We start from the raw sequence: 17,674 nt of genomic DNA, 5'->3' as shown, positions 1-17,674 counted from the left end.
AATCATTATATGAGCGAGCTTTAAATATACAGCTTTATTCTGTACAACAACACTAAAATCATCACTGCCATCGTAGTTACCGTCTTTCGCTGTTGTACCTACATCATTGATATGCAAAACCGTGGTATCTGAAGTACAGCACTAACGATGGCGAATCGAATTCACATACACAATCATATCTTACATGTAATTTTTCCGCCTGCGTGCTTCTGTATCATTAACGGGTGAGGATCTCGTGCTTTGCTTACTACATATATAGACGACATCCTTCACCCACACAACATCATAATATCACCTTCTCAAGCCACTCTTTCAATCGTCATCGTTTGTGACAGTCAATTGAATTATTTGGAAAATTGTGCGAATAATACTACATCGGTCGGCAGCAGTCACCATGTTATTTCTTAAGTTCAGTGGCTGGAGAGGGGATTGACTCCCAAGATTTGGCAACGTTCGAGTTATTTGAATCCTCTAGTGAGTCAACATCAACAAATTCATCCTCACGTGCTCCCGTATGAGAACGGCGAGGCGTATCCCTTTCACGGGCCTGCAGCTTTTTCCTCAAGGCTCGTCGCTGTTCGTCGGAATGCGTAGGACACTGGTGCGATCGCGTGCACATTTTGCCGGTGTGACGGGAGATGACGCAACATGTCGCTGTCAAAAGATCCTTGCGTTCCCAGGTTGACATAGCCTCAAGAGCAGTGAGAGCTTCTTCTGTCGCTGCGCTGCTTCGAGAGCTACTCGTACGATCCTTATCTTTATCCTGAGAACGAGTTAGATGGAGTGGAATTGGGTAAGTACAGATAGCTTCGTAGGGGTGCCGTCATGCTTAAGCTACACATTATTAATATCATAAATGCTGAAAATAGATATGTTCTACTCATAGTATTAAAAATGCAAGTAAGCAATGCTTGTTTGATTTACTATTTCTTAATCCTACATCTCGGTTCTAGTAGATGCATATTCTGCTTTCTGTAAAGCTGAGTCGGTCCGATGCAAAGACAAGGTGGATTCTTTCGAACGGACTCTGTAATTTTTAGGATCGTAAAATAACTCACATGGGTATTCATAGGAACAAACTGTTATATATATATATATATATATATATAATTTCGCTAAAGCATTTGACTAAAGATGAACATCTGTTCAGACTCCTTTCTTTTATTTATTTGTGTTTCAAGCTTTCTAAATTAGCTATAGTACTTAGCATTTACCAAATACTATAGTATCAGGTATTTACAGAGATCGAATCTGATACTGTTAAAAACACTAATCGCTTGTCTAGAAATTCTGTTTATTTTTACTAACAGTTCTCACCTTTTCTTTCGAACTGTTGTTCCCTCCGCCATTGCCTGAGTGGCTGGTGGTTTTTTTGGATGACCTTCTGGGCGAATTATTTTTGTTGTCCTTTTTCTTTTTTTTCTTTTCCCATATCCAATCATCGTCTCCGTCATTCTCGCCTCCTCCGTTCGATCCTGAACCCTGATTATGCTGTTGACTTAACTGTTGCTGCATCTTCTCTGAGTTCGCTATTCGCCGACTGGCCAGACGCGAACTATTGCGGCCCATTCCCATACACTTTTCAAGGTGTGGGGCAAATCTCGATGCAGCCATCGATCTATTACAGTTTGGACACGAACATTCAAAATGAAGTTTATGCGGAACCTGACCAAAGATATCTCGGCCTGCTTCGTCAACCACATCAGCAATTTCTGCCACCTGTTCAGATAGACAAAAACGAAGCTTCAATTCCTCTTACGATTTGTTTCTGTTTGTTATTTGTTTATTTCTCTTAGTCGATCGCCTCATAGAATCTCGGGTATTTTCGCTAATACCTAGCGTTCCTACAGTTGCTTTGAGAGTCTGATTTTTCGGTTTATTTTTGTTCGATGTAACCTTCAGTTCATCGTAATCATCAACGTGCGGTGCCCATAGATTATGTAAAAGCTTGCTTTAAATAATCCGCGAGATTTAAAATATTTTGAAGGTAATTCTAGAGGTATTAACATTCTTTGAATATTAAAACATCATTATCTGTTATAGTCAAAGAGGACCTTAGATTTTATATATATGTTATGAGGTGGAGTTGTCTTTAAGAATTACTGTAGTTCCGTGAGTGACATTGCCTTGCACAGCGTAAATATTTGAAGCCATAACTTAACTCAATGGGTCTAAGTAATAATCTCTGTTTAATTATAACTATTACTTGGGTAGTTCAATTTCGTATATATTATTTTTTAAAAAAAAAAAAAAATTCAAGTAGTATGTATATACGGCGTGAGCTATAAATGAGCAAGAACTGCAATAAGGTCGTTTACAGTGGTTGATCACAAAGTATCAGTAATCTTTAAGCAAGCTATGATAGAAAATTGCGTTTTGATAAAGATAGTAATTACTTTCTTTAATACTTTCGCAAGCTAGAAAATATTGGCAACGCAAATCCCTATAAACCGGAATTACAAACCTTTATAAATTGAGGATTCAAACTGAACCACCTTAAATCAGAATATAATACTGCTTATCAATTTTACTTACATTGTTAACACTTATTATCTATCTACTGCTGAAATACTCGAACTACTAACCGACAAATCAAATTTTCCTTTGAATACGCAACTTTGGTGACAATTACTTTTTTTTGACGTAATTTATGCCTCCGTGCTAATCAGTTTTGTTGTTCACATATGAAATGGCTTCGACACACCTGTTACTATACATAAAAAAGTGAATGTTCTACTGAAAAATCGAATGTTTGAGCCATGTGTTTCCTGTCTATGGTTTCTTTAATAGCGACTCTGCATAATTTCTCTTCTTTGAGACAAGCCTCACTGACCTGAGGTCCTTCGTCGAGAAAGAGTCGCCCATTTTTGTGCGCTCGATGAACCTCGAAACACAATCCCTGTACGATCGTGTCCAACATTTCATCAAACAGATCATTGACAACGTATTTCTCCAGTCCCTCAGACTCCGGCATGATCGCTGATGGAGAGGGAGCTGACACTCTCGATGGCGCTGAGCTGTCTGACCGCACTGAACCTATATATTTTCCTGACGGCGATGTATTACTCGATCACTAATGGTTCTGAATACACTCGCTTCATGCCGCTGCCTCGACATTAGACATTACTAAGACAGATGAGCAAGACTGCATAAAATTCATTCCTATCACGACGCGTTAATTTCTTTTTAACACCGTACTGAGAGTTCACTAGGTGGTTTATGTTCAATAGCCAGACCAGTGGCACAGTGGATGAACGAGTGACAATACTAATGTTATGTTTGTTGGGATACGCCTGTAATTGGCGTTCCAACTAACGAACACCTATCGCGAGCTATTCTCATGGCCTTAGCAGGAAGTACAGTAATTAATGAATAAACTTGCTTTTATTTTTTCTAAAAGTGTAATACACCGGGGGCGGATTGCACCTATGAAACTAACGGCCTGCTGTTGTTTATATTTCATATCTAGAGCAAAACAATTTTATAAATTCCGCGCGTTGAGTGGGTGAGGGTCATCCTCGTCTGTTGTCAGCTACCTAAATGTCTATAAACAAAAAAGGTATGTTCTAGTGATAGCGCAGTGGGAAATGTTTGTCTGCTAAACTCAGGGACAAATGGAGGTTTAAATTCAGATCCGGGCATGTATACTCTTTTTCTTCGACAGATGAGGTGGGGATTGGTATGGCTATCAAGCTTCATTCAGCAGCAGAGATTATGTGGCGGGTGCAAGGAAACAAGTTAATTAAATTATTACTTCCTAAGAAAGCTTTTTGGTTTTTGTTTTGCAATCAAAATTCACAGTTCACAATGATTCATTTGATTAATTGAAGGTTCTTTGTTTGTAGCCGTTTTGCATATACTTGCCGTGTATTCCGATTCAAGCAATGACTCAGAAACGCTGTATGTTTGTGTACAAAAATAATCTGCGAACTTATTTTTTACTGCAAACGGGCTTTCAACCTAATTTTTATAAGTATGCGATATACAACTATTTTTCTTGTCTAGACTAATCAAGTATTGAAGATCTAATCAATACACAAAAAACAAAAGAGATTAAGTATAACCAGTTGAAATTTAGGTCAGAAAACAATAATTAGTCAATGAAGACTGTAAGAACCCCATATTAACTATAAGGTATTATCTGATGGAGAACTAAAACAGTATCCTAAAGATCATCCAACTGCAAGCAATACAATTTTGGTTTAGTGAAACATCAGCCTCTTTAGAAATTTAATATACCGTTATCCTTGTGGTTATATATACTTCAGGCATATATTTCGGTAACTCGGTTTGAGAAAAAGCCTGTTATACTTATTTTATTTCATCGCGCCTGCCGTGTAGCATGTATCACATATATTAGAACCGAAACTGACGGCGACTTCGCTGCAGTGTGCGGTCCCGAGTAACTTGTATTGCAGACTTTACAGAAAACGTTTACTATTTCAAGAATGCGTTCATCCATCGGGCTTACTTAGCCTATTGAAAACCTTCGTTCGAATTGTTCGAGCTGAACTTGGGTATCAAACATATGCTGAGAGTAGAAATTGCTCATTGATATTGTGAAACCTACATTAGTTTTCAGTAGGACAGGCCACCAAACGCATATCTTTTCAAGGTCTTCTTCATTGATAGATTTCGAAATTAATATTTCGGTATACCGCATCAACCTAGAAGGGACCCGCCAAAACGGCACGGTTGCGCCCATTGTCGGAGTAGTCGACTGAACGTGGAAAAATTTTCGCGGTTGTCCTTAAAAAAAGATAATGCCTCAGCGTTTAAGAAAACAGTGTCGCCTGTAAGTGCAGCGTGCAAGCGTGACCCATTGCAAGAAATCAGCGGATGCTGGTTTATCATGTATTTAAAAAATGGTATTGAGTAACAGTGCATATTCTCACCAGCCCAAATTCAAAAACTTGTCAACTTCAAACCGTGTCGTTGAGTAGTAGTGAGCCTTTTCTATGCGTTATTCAGTTTACTTTCAATAAGCATATGCCATAATTAATAACTCAACAAACACTTTTGAAAGCTGATAAATATTCAGCGTAGCAAAATCGCGTTAATGTGGTGCTTGGCCCTGCTACACAATGAGTTTGATTAAACTCTAGTTGAGATGTATTTTTGCCTTCGAAGGTTGCGGTATCCCAGGTAAAAAATTACTGCTTTAAGATATATTTTCCAGTATATTTCTATTATATAGTGTTTTGAGTTCTTTGCCCAGGACCGTCATTATGAATTGAATTAGACCTGGCCGCCTCTTAAAATGAGACTTGTGTCTACACTTGACATATACCTCACATGAATTCCTAAGTTCTTAGGGGTACACGCTGTTATTGCATCATTTCGGAAACTTGCTTATTTTGATGACCAGCTTTCCCCTGCGGCATCGCAACGGAATCTTGCTCAAGGATTTTCGATACCTCTTACGGCTAAGTAAAAGGAAGCCGCCGAGATTTCGTTGGCTTGAGCAACTATCTGCTACTGTTACTACTCGTATGGTACCTAGGAGACTTTTAATGCCATAATAGTCATTATTACATGTTCCTACAGGAAAGAAAAATTGGGCGACGATCTACAGGTCTTGAAGCCAACCCTCGCTGCTGAATCGGAAGATACGTTAGTCAAGCGTGTTAAGGTACTTATTAGTTATATCGCTTTTTATGTAATAAAGATAATATAAAGAATATCATCATCATATAAAAACGAGGTACGATAGAGAATGAACTTTGGTGAGGATGAAGCGTATCCAGAAATGGAGTGAAGGTATTTAGTAAATTAATTACCTTCTTTTTTTTGGAGTAGTAATAAGAGAAACAGCTCCCTGGAATGCTTTGAGCATGATAATATTTTTGGAAATAAGTGTATTTATTTAAATGACAAAATACTATAGTGCAGTGTACTAAAAGGCAGGAGAAATTGCAAAGCTCTGATAAGCGAACTATTGATTTTTCTATATTAACTTATCTAAAACGTAAGTTCGTATAGTGTTTATTACGTGGTATCGTTTTCGGTTTGCAGGCTCGACGAAAAAAATCGGATGCGACCCTTGTTCCTGAGTTCACATTCACGGTTTCTCCGGAGCCGACCGTCGTTCTTAGTATAGACGATGAAAAGACCAGAGGTATAGTGTCAAATCCCACCATAGCGCTGCACGTATTAGCGACTGCTATTGGACAAGCAAAGCGCACTTATTTCAAAACATTACTCTGCAGCTATGTAGTAGCGAGTCAAGACGATTACATTTAGCCACAAAGCTTACAACACGCCATTATCAAGTCCAGTGATTTCGAATTTTAGTTAAGTTTTCTTGTCAATATAAGGAGGAAAAACAGCTGGTGCTGGTTATGTGCATTAGTCCTTTGGATTAACATAACGAAACTCGACAAACACAAAACCAATGCTTTTAGAAGACCAGTATTTGTTGATCCTTTTAAAAAAGCACTCAAACTTGTTGGAAAGTATAACTTAGCGTTGTTCTTCACATCTATTTTAATACAGAGACATTTCATTTGTTGTTAGGTGAAGTCACAAATTCTCGCTTAATGACTTTATCATTTCAGTAAAATAGTGATTTATTATAGCTAACTAAAGAAGTTGTTAGTGGTATGTATTAACTGCACATATTCTGCTTTTGTACGAACGGCATCAGCTTATCTATGTTTAAATAACTTTCGTGATTTATTTCAAATATTTATTTTCTCAAACTGTTCATTGCGGCTCAAAGTGATTGAGGCGGTACAGGTCATTGAGCTTCTCGTAACATCGTTCGTTAGAAATTTGTACTTCTAGACATATGAACACAATATGATATGATAAAAAATGCCAATACATTATAGGCGCAATTCCAGCGATTGATCTTAGATTGCGATAAAGAAAACGCCGTAATTAAGTTTGACAATGCGTAGAAGAAAATGCTCCAAGAATGATTTTTAGGCATGCGTGCTTCCGAGAAAACCAAAAGCAATGCTTAATATATATATATATATATATTTATTTATGCTGCTGATAACACCAGGCAATAGCCGGATGCAATTGCGAACTCGAGGCGTTCGGGAGGCTGATTGCTCTGACTACGCGACCCCAACATCGAAAAGCAACAAACAGGGTGCGCGATTTCCCAATGAAAATAAGGTCGCCTGTATTGAGTCAGAACTATCACAGAATCCAGATTCCGCGAAAGGCGATCGCGGGAGCGGTGCGAACAAAAGTATCCTCGAGGATCTCACGAACAACCGGTCTACAGCAGGAAAACGAAGTAAACGTCACAAGTCGAAGGTTTCTGCTTCGGCCGCGAACTACGGAGAGGCCGATGAGGGTACCGAAGTAGTATTCAGAGGTGCTCTCCATGAGAGTGGAACAGCGAATGATAATGCTAATGCATTTCAAGATTGTGCCGAACTCTCTAATAGTAACAGTCTCACAACAGAAAATATAGCAGAAAACAAAAATAGAGAAGAGAATGAAATGAAGGTCGAGGTGGTCAAGAATATGAAACCCCCCAAAGCAGAAGGGGCGATCTTTAGCCCTAACGTCATTACTGATCGTCATAGTCAGACTAGTCTACCTGCTGATAACGCAACTTCCTCTGAGAAGCAAGATGAATCGCTTAATCAAAGTTCTAATGATGTATTTTTGAATCAATTGGCAAAGTGCAATGTGGAGAATACGAAAGTGAACAACACTTGTGAACAGATTAACCCAAAAGCCGTGGACACGTATTTAAAAATACAAGTGACATTAGGCAATCCTAAAAGCGACAGCAATCGTGTAGCATCACCAGTTACGGAGCAGACGACAGAGAAAACGCAAGAGGAGCACAAAAGCAGTCAAGATTTGTCATTTGAAAGCAGGTGAGCCATGATGTGAGGCAGTATTGCCCTGTCATATGATCGAAGTGCTGATTAGAGAGAAAAGTTGGCATTGGTCTTTTTCGAGCGATTTTACGGTCATTGGATATTTTGTAAGTTGAATCATGTTCACCTAATTTCTTCCATATTCCAGGGAAATACGCAAAAAAATCCAAGATCGTCTTGAAGGAAACTCTAGTGATGATGATTCATTATGCTTCGGGCCAGCAAATGATCACCGTAGTGAGGCGGGGACGCTGTTCGACACTTTACTTCAAGAAAGAAATGGTTCACTTAATCAGGACAAAGCGGTGCAACCTAACAAAGAAATTATTTCTTTAAGCGCAGATGTTGCAGCTAAAGGACAGCATGGAACCAAAAGCGAGACTAAAACATCGGATGTTCAAAATAAACTATCTGACCAGTCACAAATGCCTTTTGTAATTGTGCGACGACTTCCTGACATCGAGGCTGCTTCCGATGTTGGTGAGGCTCAGATTGATGGCTCCGCGGCACTTGAGGATAACCTTATTCCGCGATTTGGACGTCTCAAAAAAAACTCAGCAGAATTTAAACACCCTCTGCCTCCTCACATGGCAGCGCACAAACGAATGTCTGTGAATGCCTCTCCAGCTAGTTTTACCAGCGACGAGGGAGCAGCCACTTCTGACCTGCAAATATTTGCAGGGGCGGCCGTGCGCCAAGCTCTTACAGTGTTGGAGGATCCAAGTCATGAAACTCTGACGCCCCGTCAATCTGAAGAAATTATTGTGCCACTACCCGAAGAATGCGCCAGCAGGGAAGGTTCAATCGATTCGGATGCCGACATAGATGTCATGATGCAATCAAAATTGTTAGTATAAGAATAGGCTAGGTGAGGAATTTGGTAGAGTTTATCTGAAAAAGGTGTATCCCAAATGAGTTCTACCTTAACTTTCGGAAGATCGCAGTACAAAATTAAGTGAATAAAGGTAGTTTCGTATGGTACACATGTTAGCTTTATAGATGAAAAACTAGGTTTCATCGATTCGGAATCAACGTGCAAAGTTCAGATTTGGTATTTGGGTTACTTACGGTCGGTTGTGGTACGCAAACCTCTACTTTTTTAAAATATGCACCTTTATGGCCTCATAAAGAAATTTTCTTGTTGGTAAATGTTTTGATTACCAAATGACCTCTAACGCCATTTTCTTACCCGAGAAATACTCTAATTTCTACTTAAAAATCAATGGGTGTGAGTATTTCATTATCAATTTGTTTCTTTATAGAAAATTTCTTGCCCTTTAAAATATGATCTTAGTAAATAATTACCAATGGTGAAAACCTTGCAGTGTCGGTACGAGCAAATCAGTGTCAGCGTTTTTGGAACAAAGCTATGGCACAACGATGATGCCTACGCCAGCGTTACCCAGTCGCCATAGCGTTGCAACTAGTATGACCGGTCATGTCCGGGCTCCTCAGCAAGAATCAGTTGAAGATCAAGAGAACAACACCTTTGAACTTGTCCTTGACGATGCAGATGCTCATGTTTCGTCAGCTAAGCAGAACCCATCGATAACCAGTTTTGAAGAGCCAAATTCAGCGAAGCTGAAGAGCCCCGATAGTCACGCGCCTAATTCAGATTCGTATAGAGGTTCAAGTGACTTTTATATGAAAACTAATGAAGAAAAACAGCTGGCTCAAAGAGCGGACACAAATTCAGCTACATGCAAGGAAAGCATGCAGCAAAAGCAAGCAGCAAGTATTGTATTGACTAATCAAGGAACGTTAATGCATGAATCTATTGTCGAAGTCAAACAAGAAAACTGTGCTAACGTCCAGTGTGATACACGTAGAAGATATGCGTTTCCCATTTCCACCAACATTTATCCAGAAGAGGAAGAAGATCCTGATTTTGTTTCCGATGAAACAGAAGAACTGCGAGCTCCACGCAAGTATAAATTAGAATCTACAAGACTGCCTGGCGGAGAGGCACCTTCCGACATAGTTTTCATTATATCAGATGACGAAAATAAGTTGACACTACAGGAAACTGACAAAGTAGTTATCGTTGACAACTGCAGAGTTGTCAATGATAAGAATTTCCAACTGAAGCAGAATAGTCTACACCGAAATGACATGGCGGTTGCTACAGGACCCTCACTTTTTGAAGTATGTAAAAATAAGTCCATCTCAGTAGGTGTCACTAGGTGCTACTAAACTGTTTTTTTTTCTGCATTTGTCTAATATTATAGCTTGGTTTACAGGATAATTTCGAGTATTATATATAATTTGTATTGCTACGTGTATATATATACATACACCATATATACTTGCACCATATATATATATATATGGTGCACGCATGTTAAGTACGATGAACGCATCTTATGTCTTACCAGCAGAACCAACTTCTCACATGTCCGCCAAGCATCGCAACATCGAATGCAACGGTCTATGGAGCTGCTTCCCGTATTTCGTAAAATTTAAAGCATATTGCAAACGTTCTGTTATGCTTACATTTATGAGGAAAATAAGCCTACATACGAGCTCGTGTGATCTCGACATCAAAGTTCTACCTAGGTGCTTTTTGTTAAAGCAGATTGTGCAACAAAGATAATAAATCGTCTATTTTTCATTCTCCTAATGCTACAAACCACATATCATATGAAGCTGTATTGTGAAGCGCAATTAAAGAGTTCTCAGAGAATCCTATAATGATAGAATTCTGTTCATTTTGATTTAAAACAACAGTAATCAAACTCATTTTAGTTTATGTCAACATGCTTTTAGCCGTAAAAAATCGAGTGAATTTTGACTTTATAAAGTTTTCTGCAACTTTGTTTGTAGTACCTAGCACACCAGCTATAAGTTAAACTTAATACAATATAATCATTCTGGTAAGCGCAAAGACACTTACCGACATTAGCCACTTTAATCCATTCGTTAACAATTTGTATACTTGTGACGCTCATAAGAATCCCTAAGTTCTAGTTAAAAAAATCATACATCCATTTTTTTTGGCCAGGAAATAAAAGATCGAAATTACAAAGCTAAACAGTCGTACAATTTCAATGAGCACGTTTAATTACGAAACATGAAAATTGCTGCTAATCGAATCAGTTTTTTAGTGATGTCTCGGCGAAGACCTAGTTAAGGAGTTAGACAAGAAAGCAGAGTTTGGTGTGAAAATCTTCTGGATATGTTAAGCTTTAGAGCAATTAACTAAATGCGAATCGCGCTTGAGGCATCTAAATATATTTTTGTTTTTTTGAAGATTATAATACTGTGATTGACGATTGAGACAACATATTGGCATTTTAATTGTTAATTTAATTGTAAGCTACCACGGACCCGAACATATATTTTTTATTATATCTCAAGTTATGCTATGATTTAGCGAGCCGTTATTTAAGCAGTATCACAACGATTAATATAATAAAAAAAAATGATCACTAACTGGAGTAATAAAACTATGACCCAGGTAGTTTACGTAGGCAACCTAAATGGCCCGTTCCATTTCTCTCATTAATTTCTCATTTTAGCGGAGACCATTAAGGAATGTTGTTACTTTTGTGTATTTAAAATTTCCAGAAATTCGGGGAAGCTTTACCCCAGTCGTTCCGTCTTCTTATCAATGAAAAATTTGATGAGAAAGTGTCATTGAGAAGCGAACACAATACACAGCAACAAAATATTTTATCAGGTAATAGTCATATAGAGAATAGCCGACGTACTCCCACTGGAACAATGAAAGGACTTACTGACTTGCAGAATCAAATCCACGTGGAATCTGGTCAGACAGAAAATGTTCAACTATGCGCTGTGAAAAATGGGAGTTCCACGTTAGCTGAAGTCGAACAGCATCATATGGAACGTGATAGTTCCGTTCAACCCCACGTCAATTATGATGACGGCACTCACAAGAACGATGCTGCAGCAAAGACGCAAGGAGGCGTTCAAAGAGCAGGACTGGACGTGCATTTAACCAACGCGTCTAAACATCTCGTCTCAGACTCAATAATCGACGCGAATTCGACGACTTCTTTGAAAATATTGCAAAGCGGGAGAAATTTTGGAGATGATGTAACATCTTCTGGCAAAAGTCTAATGGAAGAAGGTTTGAAAGTTGACAGCAATAGGTGCCGAGAAACGTTTAACGTCACATCCAAATCCACACCAGTAAGTGAATTAATCACATTGGGTGCTTTTACTTTGTAACACCATATAGGTCAAGTACGTAACCGTAAAATAAATCTGACTGTCGAGATGATCTGAAATAAGTAACCTTGATTCTGGCTGCTTGTTATATTATCACGACTCGCCAAGATAATTCTATTTCATGGACATAGCAGGAAAATGACAACTACTGTGAACCCTTCTGATCATTTTGCTACAAGGTTGCTGCAAATTAATGCGCTTGTGCAACATCTAGGCATGCTAATTGTACTAATTATCTAATTCTAATAATAAGATTTATTGTAAGTTATAATCTGGAAAAAATTTACCTAAATATGCCAGTTTTTTTAGGGGAAACTTTTTGGGGCGGGCCTTTACCCACTTCTCAGGAAATTTCAATAAAAAAAAATTTAATAGAATAGATTTATTTCAAATTTGAAGCGTTTGATGTTGTAGGATAGGCTGACGAAAAGGTCTACTTCTAACTTATTAGACGAGAGCCAATATCAGACGCCGCGAAAGAAATTACATAATGTGAAAGTAGACTACTCGCTTTAAATCTCAAGGCTTTACTTTATTATTGATCCATCTTTATAATAACTTTTTAACCATAGCTTTTTAACCCTACGCTTAAACAAAGCCCTTAAGGAATAAAAAAAAACTGTATTCATCCGTTTTTGGGAGAAATTTTTCGATATTTACACATAGCATTTTCTTAATTCTGCTTTTTCGAATAATTAAATCTCCTAGATCGACCCGTTTCATCTTCGAGGAGAGAAAACCTTGAAGGACTTGATATCCTACGGTTTAGTTCGTATGCCCTTTCTCGGATTAAATACGACTTCTCATACAGTATCGACGCCTTCACTGCAAATGGTGAGCTAAATTTAATTGGACCATAATTCACCTAAAAAATTTTGCCTAGTACATCCGCAAATTCATCCTTAGATAAATCAGAATGTAAATTTACTATATAAAATATATGGGATGTATCTAAGTGTGCATAATATGTTCCACTCATGTCTAATTCTAGCTGTGTTATCCCGTTTATGTTTTGTTAAAAACACTTTTTATCTTTAACTCTACCTAGCATTTTTTAAACGATATGGATTGCCTTCTTACACAGAGAAGTAGGCAACAGTAGTTTTGTAGTACCTGTATCAGGAATTAATGGGCGAGGTCAATTTAATATTATTATTTTATTATAAAATGTCTTTGCCGTGGCGCACAGTGAAAATGACAACCGTATGTATAATTTTTCGTTTGCTTAGTGCGGTGATCAAGAATGTATTGGTGCTATTGGCGCTTCAGCATCCGGACCAGCATGTTTATTGAAGAAGGCGCTTAATGCGCAAACACCGACCAGCACTTATTGCCTTAATCGATATAGGATTGCGGAGAGTAAGCCACATGATGGTAATCTTGGGAACGTGTTTTCTCCACAACTCCCTGTAGGTGAAGGTACCGTAGTCTACTTTCTATCTACGGTGATTAAATTATGTATGTTTTTGTATCAGAAAGCTAACTTAGACTCGAATCTCACATTATAAAATATATTAGACCTAGTATAAAATTTCTATTAGGAATATCGGTTCTTGGGACTGGTCTGAGAGTGTAAAGCCCTTTTAATCCAGTGCCTAATTTAAGTTTCATATAGTCAATTGAGGCTTTAAATGATCTACCTCGCCGTTTTTTTACTCACGACAGCACGAGGATGGATTTCCCAACGTTACATCACGAACTTTAGTATAATAAAATTGATAGGGTAAGTACAGTTACCCATACAAGTTCGTCTCAATTCTAAATCGATATTGACCTTTGGTAGAATTTGCTGGGCTGCACCGTATCACTTACTGGTGCTTAGAGGATTTTAGTTGGTTGGTCTAAGTAGATAATGCGCACTTCTTTGAGATCGTTGTGACAGTAATCATGAGTATGCGGCCACTGCTAGTTGGAATTTTAGTGTTAGCAAATAACTATTATTATATATTCTTACCATGCCGTTTCTTTAAGCTTATTGGGGGAAAAAGCGGATAAGTCTAACAAAACCCACAGACCTTATGGCCAATAACTGACGGACAGAAAATGCCATATAACACGGAACTGATGCTCATCAACTAGGATTGCTTTTCATCGGTTCCTGTGGGGAATTGAAATTTGAGAGTAGAAGACATCATATAAAGCACAACTTCGGACCGGTTTTTTTAAGTGGAAGTATATTAGAGTTGCCGATATGCAGAGTCGTCTAGCATGCAATAAAGACAGTCAACGTGGTCATGTAACTTTAATCATATAAACTCATAAGGAAAGTCTGGCTGATGTAGTTACAGTAGATCTCACTGTATAGCTGTCTAATATATGCAGGGAAAACAGCGTAATTATGTAGGCCTTCATTCAAGATACACTTCGCGCCGTCTAGGCTTCAAGCCTTCTGGAGAGGCGCGAAAAGGGCTCATTGCCGTACAACAACATAATCGGCCGTAAATATTTTGAACTCCCAAGGATGTTCTTGGTAGCGTTGTGATCAAACTGGTGGAAAAAAATAATTTCTTTGACTGAGGAACTATTTAAATGCATTTATTTTCAGACAACTGTTGTCACGTAACAAAGATATATGGCAACAAACTGCGTTGTTTTACAAAGTGAATTAAAACTGCAAGTTAAGAGGTGAATAAAATCATGACAGACTGAACAGTTGGGCAGAATGTTGTTAAGGGTTTTACGTTTTCTCAGTGGAACAAGCACTCACTGTTAGGTCAATCCAAGCGCGCTTCTCATTGTAAGTATCACTTCTTTCCACGGATATTTCAGGGGGACCATTACGTCGTCGGTATTTGTTCCAGGAAGAGTTAGACGACATAAAGGACCTCCTACCGGACCTGGGTTCTCCTCCCCCAACAGTTGCTAGACGTCGTCTGGCTAAAGGCTTCATGCTCGATTCAAATAGACTACCACATTTTAATGAATCGTACGGTAAGAATACGAATTAACTGTTTAGATAAGTCAATAAATTGCAGTAGTGTGAAGTCCTATTTTAATGGTCCATACTTGCAGAGTTGGCCTAGCAGATTATTTGCAGTTCTAATACCGTAGTAACTATACTGTTAAAAATCCTTCTTTATATGTATGTTGGACTATCATTGTTTTGATATCACATTAAACAACTATACATACGAGAAGTCTTAATTAGGTTCATTTTAAGATTGGAAATAATATTCGACAGTGATCAGTTAAGGCTAATACGGTTGTTGACATTTTTATTGCATTTAAGAAAATTTTGAGTGACTGTCCCTAACTGCTAATTTTTTCTTTCCTTCAGTCGAGGTTGGTTACAGTGGTGCAGAGTTGAAAATCTGTGGAGAAGAACTCTTTGCTACTGCTGTTAAACAGGTCATAGAAAGCAAGCCTGGGATTTCCAGGTGCATACGGCGGGCCCTTGAAAAGCGTATTTTACCTGATTATGAGGAGAGCTTGAAAGAGATTGTAAGTTGTTCTTTTTTCTTCATCCATAGTTCTCCGTTTATTTGGGATCACTTTATTTCAGCCGATAATCGAGTTTAAATATGCATCGGTCAACTCTTTGGGAGGAGAGATATTTTTTAACGATGTAACCAAAATACTATAGTCTGAACATGATACAATAATATGCTGTGCTGTTTACTGTGGTAAAAAAGTCCACATCGATGCCTAAAATCGACAATTTAAAAAGCGGACAATATTAATATTGATTATAGTATACAGTCTATTATCTAGAGTTCTGATATATATCGAGCGAAATAATTCAGCAACTTGGCATCACGTTAGTATAAGCCCTTTGTTTCATTACGGGTGATTAAATGAGATCCTCAGTATTATCGATGCTATACTCGCCTATGGAGGATATTTACCTGATTCACGTGGATTCGATAGATGACAGTTAAATAGGATCGCCTGTTCGGATCAATCTGTCGTTTGCGGTACGAAGCCAAAATGAAATAAAAAAACTGGTTGTTGCAGCTCGTATACTGTCTAATGCTTATATTCTGTTGTCTACAATTTTTTAACTAATATCTATTGTTATCTTACTGTAATGACAAGATGGTGCTCCTGGTTAAGAAAGCAGCATTGCGCGACCAAATCACGCCCTTCCAGGAGGAACATATGCGAAAGCAGAAAAGATTAGAACACGCTCGAAACTTTATCAACGCCACGGTGGAAAAGCTTTTGCCTGAGGGCGAAAATGACGTCATCAAGGTGAATTTGGATGAAAAATTCAAATCCTTTAAATTTGCCTAGTCGGGGAATCCACTGCATTTTCCATTTAAATAAACAATACATTATAAAGATCCAATAAATGTGTATTAATAACAGACAAATTGATAATATGAGTAGGGATAATTATAATTAACAATCTGCGTTAATTATGAAAGATTTAGACGCCTTATTAATGTTTGTTTGCTACGTAGTTGATTATGAGTTTTACTGTGAACTGCTGTTAAGTCCCATCGAATTGTTATATTGTAGGTGCTAGGATTCAACCCTTATGACGGACAAATGCCCCCCTCAGAATCGGCTCGGAAATCGACAATTCGGCGACTACAGGAAACAGAAACGCATGCTCCCAGCAGGAAAAAGTCTAAGAATTCTCCAATCAACACAACGTTCACAGAGCATAAATAATTCAATAAATGTATATACTCAGTAGAGCTAAAAGACATCATAATAGGTTCAAAATTCTCAGATCCCATATATTTTAGTTTAAAGTTACGACATTAGAACGACGCATTGTTTGCTGTCATTTTTTAGAGTAAGCCTTTACCATTTGCAAACGACGAAACATATTTGGCAATCGACAGAGCTCGCGACACTTCCAGTGGTCACAGAGAAATACGCAGCTTAGTCGCAGACATTTGCTAATAAAATTCAGCTATGCCGATGAATATAATATAGATAATAGTTCTTGATAATATCTTCTAATTTTTTCAGCAACGAAATTCTATTTTGTTAGTTTGATGTAATAGCAATAACACAGGGCAATGTCACCCAGGAACGGACGTCTGAAGTTGTAAAATTCGTCCTAGAAAAAGGAATATGCAAACAAATAAACGAGAAGAAAACCGAATTTTGACAACTTGTTTTCTGTAATATATCATTGTCCACATGAGTACGTATTTGTGTAAAAAGTGTAGTTATAGAATAAATAAAGTAAATGTTAAAGTCGCTATAGAATAAATTTTTTTCTAGATCTGGTCAAACGAATGCGGGTATTTCTATAATTTGGCAGTTACACAAACAACTTGTTAGAATCTTTTAAAGCGTTCTCAAATGTCTTTCAATAACGCTTTATTTATGATATTTATATCTACTATACTTTCTGTACATTATCCTAATGAATATACCTAAAAACTTGTTTAGTTTGTCTGGTTTGAGCGTTTTGCAATAAAAACCTCTCCTGAAGTATCTAGCTGCCGATATCTGTATGAATATTATAAGAAAATTTCAGATAAAACTTTGATAACAAATCACGTATATAATAAAATTAATCATAATAATTCTTGAGCGACGATCTACGAAGCATGCGTGTCAGCTCATTATAGGGTCAACATTGTTGATGTAAGTTCCAAATCTGAACAGAATATTTTCTGTAACAATGTTTACAGGCGTACACATTTGACGTAACGTTTGCAGATATC

At 37.8% G+C, this 17,674-nt stretch overlaps 2 protein-coding genes across 8 annotated transcripts; one reads left to right on the top strand and one right to left on the bottom strand.

The window, feature by feature from the left end:
- Positions 1 to 5: 5 nt before the first annotated feature.
- Positions 6 to 4,382, bottom strand: Sgf11 (SAGA associated factor 11kDa). Its single transcript, XM_022800644.2, has 3 exons — positions 2,834 to 4,382; positions 1,318 to 1,719; positions 6 to 763 (listed from the first exon to the last, which is right to left on the bottom strand). Exons 1-3 carry the CDS (start codon positions 2,972 to 2,974, stop codon positions 398 to 400), a joined length of 909 nt encoding a protein of 302 aa, XP_022656379.1. The 5' UTR covers positions 2,975 to 4,382; the 3' UTR covers positions 6 to 397.
- LOC111248387 (uncharacterized) lies at positions 655 to 17,103 on the top strand. 7 transcript variants are annotated; one of them, XM_086983984.1, is made up of 13 exons: positions 655 to 793; positions 5,548 to 5,632; positions 6,016 to 6,118; positions 7,013 to 7,847; positions 7,999 to 8,697; positions 9,176 to 9,995; positions 11,418 to 12,005; positions 12,753 to 12,878; positions 13,274 to 13,463; positions 14,814 to 14,975; positions 15,322 to 15,485; positions 16,080 to 16,235; positions 16,506 to 17,103. In XM_086983984.1, exons 4-13 carry the CDS (start codon positions 7,024 to 7,026, stop codon positions 16,659 to 16,661), a joined length of 3,885 nt encoding a protein of 1,294 aa, XP_086840110.1. In that variant the 5' UTR covers positions 655 to 793; positions 5,548 to 5,632; positions 6,016 to 6,118; positions 7,013 to 7,023; the 3' UTR covers positions 16,662 to 17,103. The 7 variants fall into 7 exon arrangements, with proteins under 7 accessions (XP_086840110.1, XP_022656373.2, XP_022656371.1 ...); XM_022800638.2 differs by lacking the exon at positions 655 to 793 and adding an exon at positions 3,650 to 3,669; XM_022800636.2 differs by lacking the exon at positions 655 to 793 and adding an exon at positions 4,491 to 4,795.
- Positions 17,104 to 17,674: the final 571 nt, after the last annotated feature.

Source organism: Varroa destructor, unplaced genomic scaffold (assembly GCF_002443255.2).
Source record: "Varroa destructor unplaced genomic scaffold, Vdes_3.0 BEIS01000003.1, whole genome shotgun sequence".
Taxonomy (NCBI): domain Eukaryota; kingdom Metazoa; phylum Arthropoda; class Arachnida; order Mesostigmata; family Varroidae; genus Varroa; species Varroa destructor.
Note: the sequence above shows the minus strand (reverse complement) of the source record. Positions and strands in the feature narration are given on the sequence as shown.